Source organism: Cricetulus griseus, chromosome 8 (assembly GCF_003668045.3).
Source record: "Cricetulus griseus strain 17A/GY chromosome 8, alternate assembly CriGri-PICRH-1.0, whole genome shotgun sequence".
NCBI lineage: Eukaryota > Metazoa > Chordata > Mammalia > Rodentia > Cricetidae > Cricetulus > Cricetulus griseus.
Genome location: NC_048601.1, coordinates 29,009,951 through 29,021,102, shown reverse-complemented (window position 1 = coordinate 29,021,102; position 11,152 = coordinate 29,009,951). Strand labels below are relative to the sequence as shown.

Here is an 11,152-nt window from a genome sequence, read left to right as displayed (position 1 = left end):
AATAAATAAATGAAATATTTAAAAAAATATATTTATGTAATATGTTTGTGTGAGTCCAAGTGACGGTCAGAGGTCAACCAACAGGAGCTGGTTCTGGGGATGGGATTCAGGTCCTAAGGCTTAGCAACAAGTGACTTTATTTACTAAGCCACTTCCCTGCCCTGTTTGTTTTTTGAGACAGAGTCTCTCTTAATGTAGTACAGTCTAGCCCTCAACTTTCCATTCTCCTCCTCAGTCTCCAGAGTGCTGGGATTACAGGTGTGTACTACTATGTGTTGGTCAATTAAGTTTTTATTTGGTGATTTCTTTCTAAGGTAAATGCCTCACTACTTAAATTATAACGCAGCGATATCCATAAGAATGGCAGGTTCTTTCCTCATGTGACAATTGTACACCCTAGATTCACTTTGTACAGAAAGAGAATACATGTTTAATCTTTCTTCAGCAGGAATGCTGATAACTGGTGCTGAGCACCAATGCACTGTTCATCACTGGAAAAACAACACACTTTTAGGACCATTACCCAACAGTTACCTTTTCAAATTCAAAATATGTCTACAACACTCACTGACAAAGATCTACTGGTGGCAGAGGCTTAGGACACACATGGACTTCTCACAAACTGAAAAAATCTACATGCCTGGGAAGGGAGCTCGCTGTCCATCAGAGGATCTTAGAAAAGGAAGCACAAAGCAATGCATAGCAAACTTCAAACAAGGCACCTTTAAGACAGACTTAATTTTTCATGATTTTCCCAAAGCCAGTCATGGTATTTATTTAACTTGTGGTCTTCAGGGTGCACCTGGAAGAAAGCAACATGTCAGTCATAAACACTTTTAAAGGTTTGGTGAGGTAGTTTATTATAATAATGTATCTGACATAAACAGGGAACTTAAACCCAGTAGCAACCATGACTGTACAATTATACCTTATGTGAGAGAAATCCTGCATTGTTTTATTTATTTAGTATATAGTGTTCTGCCTGTATGTCTGCCTGCAGGCTAGAAGAGGGCACCAGATCTCATTACAGATGGTTGCTGGGAATTGCTCTGGAAGAGCAGCCAGTGCTCTTAAGCCCCGAGCCATCTTTCCAGTCCCAAGAAATCCTGCGTTGTTTACAAAGAATTTTCCAGTTCAGAACTAACCCAGACCAGGAGCAGAAGGTAGTGACAACATGAGGCAAGTGTTAGCACCCAGCTTTTGGAAGGTTACAGACCCTGTGAGGATAAATGGATGGCTCTGGTGGTGAAGGAGGAGGACTGTGGCCCTTCAGCCTGGGTTTCTCCAGACCTCAGTGATTTAATATGTTAGGGCAAGAGGATGGGGTGCCAGGATAGCCTCCAGCTGCCAGGCTGCCATCAGGCTGCACCAGTGCTGGGCACAAATAGAATGGGTAGTTGACTAGGACCCAGATGCCACACTCCAGTCTGAGATAGGAGGAGAAACCTGACAATTAGGCACTCTGAGTCCAAATATCTGCTCTCCTATGGAGAATCCTGTTTTTGGTATGTGTACAGGCACGAATGCCTGAGCATGTGAGAGGTCAGAGGACTCAGGCACCTTCTACCTTCAGAAAAAAGTTACAACTTTATTAGTTGTGCCTCTGAGGCATGTCTATGAAGGTCAGAGCACAATTTTTTAGAGGCACTCTTATGTGGGTTCCAGGGATGGAGCTCAGGCTGCCAGGCTCGTGCAGCAAATATGTTGACTCCCTAAGCCACGTCCCTGGTCTACCCTCCACATTTTGTTTGAGAAATGGTCTTTCACCGGCCTGGAACTTCACCACACAGGCCAGGCTATCTGGTCTATGAGCTTAGACAGGGCTACCCAGAAGCTTCTAGGCACCCTCCTGTTTCTGCCCCACACAGCCGGGACTGCAGTTTCGTGTGGCAGGCACTGCCTGGCTTTTATGTAATTTCTGGGATCTGAATTTCATCTTCAGGGAAAGAGTTTTACCAGGTAAACCATCTCTTCCCAGCTCTAGGGGCCCCTTTTAACAGGAAGAATCCCTGTCGGTGTTAGACACAGAACAAGGGTGGGAAAAGACAGCAATAGGGTCAGGAATGACAGACTGCTCAAGTCAGCAGAGGCCACAGCAAAGGGACTTGGGCAGCACCCGAGGAGTCTCTCCTACAGTTCATAACCTGCTGCTCCTTGAACTGAGGGCAATTCTGCTTGGGACTGCAACAGGGCTCATGTCTCATACATCTAGGCAAACTGGTGGAAATACTTTGTCCTGGAGGCAAATGTGCTGGCTATGTTATGGCTAGCAGTGGGCTTACCTGCTTCCACTCATTGACACAAAAAATCCGGTAGGAGTCGTTGCCATATTTACCAATCCCATGAAGTTCAATTGGATACCTCCACTGCTTCGTCAGATATTCATCTGAAGAGACACACCCCACACATGTGGTCAGCCTCAAGTAAGTCACCTTCCCTATACTTGTGAAGGGGCAGCACCCTTATCACCTGCCTCCTCCTACCCATTCTCTTGTGCTTTGCTAAGTAGACAGAGGAAATGACTTCCTGCTTCTATGCACATGGCTACTTCAGTGTTGGGCAAAGATTTATGGTTTGGGTCAGCAGGAGTCTGTGGTGTGGGACAAGCAGGCTGTTTTACATGTCTTTGGTGCTTGAGCTAAATGACCTCAATTAATAGAGCATCTGAGGGCATTAAAATTTAAGGTGTGGCTGCCTTCAGTGGGTACAATTTGCTTCTTCCTTTGGGACTAGGGGAACATACCTGAAAACTTGATAATGGTTTTTGCACGGAGATCATAGAGACCAAGAGGCTTAAGAAGTTCTGAGACATCCCTCCAGTCAGCAGTTCGGGCCACCTCAGCTGAAGGGTACTTCTCTAGAAACTCCCAAAGCACAGGGATGGCCATCTTGCCTGGGAAGCAAACAATGGGAGACATGTCTTAGGAAGGGCTGACTTCATGTCTAGGTAGTTTCTCATCTAGGAACTTCAGGCAGCAGCTTTCTTGTTACTGTGTTTGTGGTGCTGGGAATGGAATCGGGGTGCTGTGCATGCTGGGCAAGGGCCCCACTGACCTACATCTCCAGCCTTGCTTGTTTAGCTACTGTCAAATCATTACCTGAACCAGTAGCCACTTAAGAGACAAATACCAACACTTTCATCTACTTGGTTACAGGTCCAAATTATACTGAAACTGGCCCACTTTTCAAAACATTAGATCACTAGGTAACCACTATATGCATTCAGTGAACACAGAGAGCTTCCAAGCAGGATAGACGGATGGGAAAATATTATCTGTTCCTTCACTGATGATCACAGCTAGTCTAGAAGCAGAAAATCAACGACCACCTGGCCCTCAGTATTAAAAATGATGTTGGCTGTCATCCATTTTAACATTCCCACAGGTGAAGAGTTCTTCGGGCTGAAAGGGAAAGAGGGCTTGTCCAACGTCACAAACTCAGAACGGATCTTGAACCTGGGCCTTTTACCCAGTTTGGTTCTCTCCCTCCTCACCAGGACACAGATGACAATGACCCACAAACCTGAGGTCCGATTGAGAAATATAGTTGCAATGAGGAGCTTCCATGGATCATGGAAAAGTGTTTCTTGAACAAGATTAAAAGGTGACCGAGGAGGAGTCCATTTCTTGAAGGCTTTCCGTCTTGGGGGGCTGAGAGCTACAAAAACATAGGGGTGTCAAAGGTGCACTCATGAAAGATTTTTGATCCCCCCCACCTCACCCCATACTGCCTGGGGAAGGGTGAGCACCTTCTTTGTTGTACTTGCTGGAAAAATACAGGCTTGTTTTCCTTTTTTCTACTTGTGTTCGTGGGATGCTGTCTTCTGAAAAGAAAATTTAGAGAATCTATGGTTTATGGAAGCATGAGGCAGGAGAATAGTTTGAGGTTAGCCTGGGCTACATAAAAAGCACTTACAAAAATTACTCTAATTTTACTAATACCCTGTCAGCTGGGCATCATTTTATCTCTACTTTATACAAAAGGAAACTGAGGCACAAAGAACCTAAATAAGCTCCAGGTTACAAGCTAGTATAAGAGCTGCGATGGAAACCCAGGCAGTCTAGCTCAAGAGCCCGCACCTTTGCAGATACTCTGGTTTACATGGCCAGCTCACAGTATGGAAAAACTGAAACAGTATGAATACCCTAATGCAATTGCATGGTGTGGTCATTAAAATGTTTCTGACACTCTTTCATGAATACTTTCCCACTGACATATATTTCTTTTTGGGATGAGGTGGGTTCCAGACAGGGTTTCTCTGTGGCTTTGGAGGCTGTCTTGGAATTAGCTGTTGTAGACCAGACTGGTCTCTAACTCAGACATTTATTTCTAAATGAAAAAAGTCAAGATTCTACATATGATCCCAATTTTATAAACATGGATTTATATGTGTATGTATGCACACACACATAAAGACACTGAGAATAGAATTCAGATGGTATAGTGGTTGGTAGAAGAGGTAATTTTTTTTTTCTTCTATAATTTTATGCACTTTTCAAAGGTTCCACAGTTGTAGTTAGCAAAAGGGTGGAACACAGGAGAGGCTGAGGAACAGATACAAGCTCAAGGCCAGTCAGGGCTACATAGTAAGATTCTGTCTCAAAAAATAAAAAGGGCCTAGAGAAATGGTTTACTGTTCAGAGCACTTGCTGGTCCTTCAGAGGGCCAGAATTCAGTTCCTAGTACCAACTGCCTGTAACTCCAGTGTTAGGGGATCCAAGATCCTCTTTTGGCCTCTGTGGGAACCCACACCTATGAGGCATTCACACCCACTCAGCCACCCACATCAATACAAAATAAAAATCTTAACCAATGTTATCAGACCTCTCAATTTCTACAACCGTCATCTATTTAAATGGTCATACTTCACACCCTCTGAGTATCCGTTACTAATATCTTACTTACATTTGCATATTGTAAAACCATCTTTTTTCACTTATTTTTACTGCACTATTACTATTTTGTTACTGTTTTGAGACAGTGTTTCATGTAGTCCAGGCTTGCCTTAAACTTGCCATGTAGCTGTCCTTGAATTCCTCATCTTTCTACACCTAATTCCCAAGTGCTGGGATTATAGATATGTAACACAAAACTCAGCTACCTTATAATATTCTTTATTTTTAATTTATGTGTGGGCACCTGTGGAGGTCAGTGGAGGGCATCAGATCCCTTGGAGCTGGAGTTTTAGGCAGTTAGAAGCTACATGACATGGGTGCTGGGAACTGAACTCCTGCCCTCTGCAAGAGCAGGAAGTGCTCTTAACTGCTGAGCTGATTTCTTTTGTCTTGATGTGAAAAATGGGACTAGTTAGGGTTATTGCTTAAATTTTCAGAAACTAAGGCTTAAATTAAACTAAGGCAATTAAATAATTGCCAGAAAATGATACGGAGGTTGACTAAACACTGCAACAAATATCCAGGTCTCCTAATGATGTCAGTGTCTTTTGCTATTCTAGTCTGGGCAGGTCAAGCCCAGAAGAAACTCTGAAACAGAACAAAGGAAGCTGATCTTATAGAAACTTGATGTTTACTATAGGTTCTTACACATAACTACCCAGCCTCCCTTACTACCTGTTGGTTTGATACTTCTAGCCAAGCAATTGTTCCACTGAGCACCTAGTAACCCTGAGGTAGTTCCTCTTACACAGAGAACTAAACTTCAATACAGGATGAATTCAATACATCCACATTAGTCAAGGGAGGATGCTTCTAATATTTAACCAGCCTGTTATAATAGCAGTAAATACAACCCGATGCTTTCTTTAAGAACTCAAAGGACATACACTGAGGAATTCTTAATCATTCCTTAGTTATATGTGGCCATCTCCTGTTAAAGACACAGCAATCCCAGGCACAGAGAGATGCACCATTATGAATGGGACTGAAGCAGAAATCAAGAGTTATCCTGGTGCAGGCTGTTTCCCTGAAGGAGTCTCAGTCAAATTAAAATTACTATTCTTCTTTAAGGGAGTTATTCATTATGCCATAACAGCATATGGCATAATGAATAACCAGAGCTGTTCGTATCTTTTATCTATTATTCACTGAGGCACTGTATAGGCAAAACTGCCAAGGCCTAGACTCTGTGTGAAGAGCACAATACAAATAATACATGAAGTAAGCAATTATATTTTTGAATTATTGAGAGCTCCCAGGCCTTTTAGAGCAGCATCAGAATGTAACAGAAGAGAAAGGGACTGTGATGTAGATGGAATTAAATGGGGGTCGCACATCAGCAGTCCAGGAGGGGCGGGAGGGTGCTGACTACTCTGGGTCAGTTTATGCACAAAAGGAGTCTAACCTACAGTCTTCACAGAGAAGCCATTTAATTTTCCTTACAATCTTAAGATTGCTGTCTAGAAAGAGGGTGGCAAGTGGGGAAAGCTCCACCTCCCAGCTGCTGCCCAGGTGAGGTGGGAGCAGCCATGACACACCAGTCTTCCTTTGCTGGGCGTCCTGGATGTAGCCAGCTGATTCCCTCTCTGCCATAATTAAGGGCTTGATGACCAGCCAGCTCAAAGATCAGTTAGGAGATGGGTGTGTGGCTTGGCTGATAAGAGCACGTGCCTACCACACATTAGGCCCCGGATCCCATGCCTGGCATCGCATTAAAAAAGTAGCATTGTGGCACATGCCTTTAATCCCAGCACCCATGAGGCAGAGGCAAGAGGATACAATTTCAGTTATTTTCAGCTACACAGTGAGATCCAGGCTAGCCTGGGATACTTGAAACCCTGTGCCCACTTAGAGGGGGCAGATAATGGGATCAACTGGGAAAATATATTTGACACCTGTCTCTTCTTCACTACACTCCCTATCTCAACTACATCCAAGCAAGGAAAACAAGTTCCAGGAGGGTAAACTGGTCACCACAGAGTTAACAGCACTTTCATGTGCCAAGTACCTCGAAATGTCTCAGAAGTGAAGAGTTTCTTGGCTTGTGAGCAGCTGGGCATTTCAGAGCCCTGAAAAACGTCGATATGCAAATGTGTCTCCCCCTCTTGGTCTCCCTTCCGTCTGATTTCCTCTAATTCTAAAACAGTCTGCTCACACTTCGTATTGCCTGCTTCTTCAGTTGAATGTAATTTGTTTGTGATGCCAGAAGTTACTTGTGTGGAATGAAGATCTGGTCCTGGACTCGGTGGCTTTTCCTTCCCTAGGCCCTTTTCTCCCGCCACCAGGCTGACAGCCTCCTGGCCTGCACAGGTATCGGCAGGGCAGAGGGTCCTGTTGGGCCGACATTCCTGTGGAACCAGCTCACTTTCAGTGCCTGCTTTCCGATCCACAGACTCTCTTTTTCTGTTACTTTGAGCAGACGTTGAGAGGCTCTTCCTGCACCTTTGCTTGGTTTTCTCACTTCCAATTCCTTTCCGAACAGCTGCCCTTCTTTTGGGCTTCCTCATCTTTCCAGGGTCAGCATCATGAATGTGTTCATCTTTCAATAGCAGAACAGAGTTAGACAGACTGCTGCTACCTGGCAACTCTGAATCACCACCTGGTGGAGGCAACACATTTGTTTTCCACTTGCTTCGTGTCCTGAGATTCCGGTTTGAACTGTCACTTTTCTCTGGTTGCTGGGAAGTCAGAGCTGCTGAGCTTTGGTCTTTATAACCTGACCTGATGCCCCCTTTTGATGGCTCAGTAAAATCAAAATCTTCAAGCTTGAGGAGAGTCTCTCCATTTTTGAGAAGATAATTAGCAAGTGAACGTTTTGATCTGAACTTCAGTCCTTGTGGGCTAAAAAAAAAAAAAAAAAAAAAAAAAAGAAATTAAAGGAAAATTATGCTAGTTAATAGGAGTGACTTTTAAATAGAACTGAACCACATTTCAGATTTCCAATTAACAGTTTCTAAATGTCACCAAAGATGCTTGCCATTTTAAAGTAACAAAAAGTAATAATTGGCCCTTTTCAATAGATTCCTCTATGACGATATAAAATCAACATACAAACATGTATCGTAAATCCAAATGGACCATTAGAGCATGGATCGAAGGGTCAACAACAAGTATATGTGACTGTCCTCAAATCACTTGATAAAACCAACCAGTGACAATGAAGGAATAGTGGTTTCATAATGAGTTTTTTTTTAAATGTGTGTGAGTGTGGCGTGTGCACATGTGTATATGAGTGTTTTCATGTGTCCCTGTTAAAAGTAGGTGTCCTTGCTCACTCTCCACTTTACCTGAGACAGTGTTTCTCACCGAACCCAGAGCTCACCAATTGCTGCTAGTCTAGCTAGCCAGCTTTCCCTGAAGACCCCTCCTCTGGCCCTGAGGGCTGGGACTGCAGGCAGCTGCCACACCTATTCAGCTTTTTTGATGGGTTCTGGGGATCTGAACTCAGGTCCTCATGCTTGCTTGGCAAATGCCTTACCCCCTGAGCCATTCCCCAGGCCATAAACCTAAGATTCTTACGAACCTTTCCTATGACGGACAAAAATCAATTGGCTGTATTTTTATTCCGTGAGTGCTTACCTGATAAAGTACACATCATATCTTCCCGCAGTTTTCCCAGACAGTCTTTGCTTCACAACTCTTTCCCATCCTCTTCTGATGGGCTCGTGGCACTCTGTCACTGCAGTACCGCTAAACAGAGTAGAGGTAGCAGGTTCCTGGAGAAAGGAGCTACACTCACTGCTGATCACAAGTTCCTTTTCATCTTCTACTCTTTCCAGTCCAACGGCAACATCCTCCTCACTGGGAAAACAAAGCCCAAGTGGTGAACTCATTTAAAATTTCTTTTACTCTGCTTACTCAATTTCAACCCACGGCAGTATAGGACTACATAAACTACTCAGACCATGGTAGATAAGACTAAAGTCAGTGATCTAGTCTTGGGCTGACAGCGTCTTGTCCTCCAACATGGGTTCTTAAATGCTAGGACTCACCGGCACTGGTGGCACACGCCTTTAATCCCTGCACTCAGGAGGCAAAGGCAGGCAGATCAAGGCCAGCCTGGTCTACAAAGTGAGTTCCAGGACAGCCAGGGCAGTTACACAAAGAAACCCTGTTTAAAAAAAAGAAAGAAAAAAAGAAAAGAAAGGAATCTCTGCACACTAACAGTTCAAGTACCCGCTAATTTTTTATTTTTGTAATCATTCAACCCATGGCTACTCTAAAGGTTTGTGGTAACAGCTGGCATTCGCCTGACATCAGCAGAACTGTTTAAATGGATCAACCCTCTGTCCTGCAAGTAAGCGAGGGGAACATTTCATATACATGTGCATTTTTGAGGAACAATAGCTACCACTTTCATAAAACAGTGTAGACCCTCCCCCACCAAAAGGTACATGACTTCCAAAGGGTAAGAACTTCCAAATCTTTTGGTCTCGATTCCCATTAGTTATTCTTATTCACAAATTGTGTGATAATGAAATCCAGTCACTTGCAGAACTGATACCAGAGCCCAGGCCTACAGAACTGTAGCCTAGTAGCTCTCATTATGGGGGGTTCGGGGGAATCCCTACAAAACCTTCAGTACAGTGTATCCCCCCTTTAAAGGACTTTATATGTGTGCACCATGTCCATGCAGATGCTCTGAGGCTAGAGCCCTGGAGCTGGGTTATAGGTGGTTGTGAACTGGGCTGTGGGTGCTGAGAACCAAACCCAGGTCCTATGGAAGAGCATCTCTCTCCAGCCTTGAGTACAGTGTGCTTTAATCACTAAATTATATATACATTTTAAAAGGTGAGTGAGGGTCTGGAGACATGGCTTAGTGGTTAAGAGCTCATATTCCAGAGAACCCCAGCTCAGTTCCCAGCACCCACATCAGGCAGCTCCTAACAGCCTGCAATTCTATTTCCATCGAATCTGACACCTTCCTCTGGTCTCCACCAACACCCGTGTACAGATATGAAGACACTCACAAATAAAAATAAATCTCAAGAAAAAAAAAAGTGAATGAGTCTCTGGAGAGACCATTTAACCCCATCTCTGTTTCCTATAAATAGGGAAACCAAGCAAGAACTAGTGGCTGACCACAGTCAGAACCACGGCACTCTGATGGAGTCTGGGGTTAATAGCAGGTAGAAGAATCTTAGAGACAAGGCACCTGAAACCTGGGGGAAATCGCCACAAACCCTTAGATTAACGCACTGGGTGGAAAAACTAGCTCTGCTATTTATTATTAGCTGAGCTTCCAAGAGAAAGCACTTGGAGCTCAAAATCCCCTTTCTCCATCTGTAAAAAGGAAGGAATAATTCTTAAAAAAAGGTTTCGTTGCTATTGTTTGCTTTTGAGACAGGGTCTTATGCACCCCAGGCTGGCCTTGAACCCACCACGTACCAGAGACTCATCTTCAACTTCTGATCCTCCTGACTCCACAGGCCTGCGCCAACAAGCCCGGGTATATGGTGCTGCCGATCGAACCCACGGCTTCGTTTATACTAGGTAAACACTCTACCAAGTTAGTTAAATGCTCAGACCTTAGAATTGTTTTAAGCGGTCAAGTTTTGAGATATGCAAATAGGTGCATCATTTTAGCCCCGACACAACAGTAGCTTCCTCTGTGACTTCCCACATGGCTGTTTTTGATGTACCCCGGGGCACTGAACGCACCTTTTGCTCCCACTTCTTCCTAAGCCCTCCCGACCCGGGCTAACCTGCTTGTATCACAAAACCTCCCTTGTCCGCCCAGTCAAGCTCCCCAGTCAACTGGGCCAAGGAATCGGGTACGGGTACACCCAAGATTGTCCCCACAGGGGCGACAGCTCCATGTGTCTGTCACCTTGGGTTGGAAAGAAGACCCACATAGAAGCGATTTCCCTGCTCCCATTCTACAGATGGTGAGACTGAGGATCGACTCGAGAGGGGTTAACAACTTGCCAGAGGTCCCAAGGCGGGTCTGGAACTAGGTTTTCTCTAGGGGTGACGGAGGGGGCTGAGCCGTCCCCGGGGTGTGGGCTCTCCATCCCTGTCGCTGTGGTCCACTGGGCCGCAGCTGCAGCTCCAGGCCGAGAGGCGGAGTGGAAGTTGAACACAGCTCAGAGCACTGGGTGGAACCCAAAGAGCGGCAGGAGAACCCGTCGGTCCCCGGAGCTGCTCTCCCCCCGCCGCCGCTGCCGCGCTGCCGCCGCCACCGCCGCCTGAGCTACGGCCGCCATGGCCAGGGCCCCGCCAATCACAACCTCCGCCGGCGAGCAGCCCCGCCCCAC

The 11,152-nt window shown here is 45.1% G+C and overlaps 1 protein-coding gene across 2 annotated transcripts; it reads right to left on the bottom strand.

Annotated features, from left to right (window-relative positions):
* Positions 1 to 273: 273 nt before the first annotated feature.
* Mbd4 (methyl-CpG binding domain 4, DNA glycosylase) lies at positions 274 to 11,100 on the bottom strand. Of its 2 annotated transcripts, none has more exons than XM_027429180.2 (8): positions 10,824 to 11,100; positions 8,475 to 8,696; positions 6,904 to 7,736; positions 3,749 to 3,823; positions 3,523 to 3,657; positions 2,744 to 2,893; positions 2,283 to 2,386; positions 274 to 802 (listed from the first exon to the last, which is right to left on the bottom strand). In XM_027429180.2, the coding sequence occupies exons 1-8, from the start codon at positions 10,907 to 10,909 to the stop codon at positions 725 to 727; spliced, it is 1,683 nt and encodes a 560-aa protein (XP_027284981.1). In that variant the 5' UTR covers positions 10,910 to 11,100; the 3' UTR covers positions 274 to 724. The 2 variants fall into 2 exon arrangements, with proteins under 2 accessions (XP_027284981.1, XP_027284983.1); XM_027429182.2 differs by lacking the exon at positions 10,824 to 11,100 and adding an exon at positions 10,284 to 10,719.
* Positions 11,101 to 11,152: the final 52 nt, after the last annotated feature.

Excerpts from the sequence above, each read along its gene's own strand:
- Mbd4 (XM_027429180.2), bottom strand. The coding sequence starts at position 10,909 with ATGGAGAGCCCACACCCCGGGGACGGCTCAGCCCCCTCCGTCACCCCT. Across the intron at positions 8,697-10,823 it reads GACCCGCCTTGGGACCTCTG|TGAGGAGGATGTTGCCGTTG; the intron begins GCAAGTTGTTAA and ends TTGTTTTCCCAG. Across the intron at positions 2,387-2,743 it reads AACCATTATCAAGTTTTCAG|ATGAATATCTGACGAAGCAG; the intron begins GTATGTTCCCCT and ends GTGTCTCTTCAG.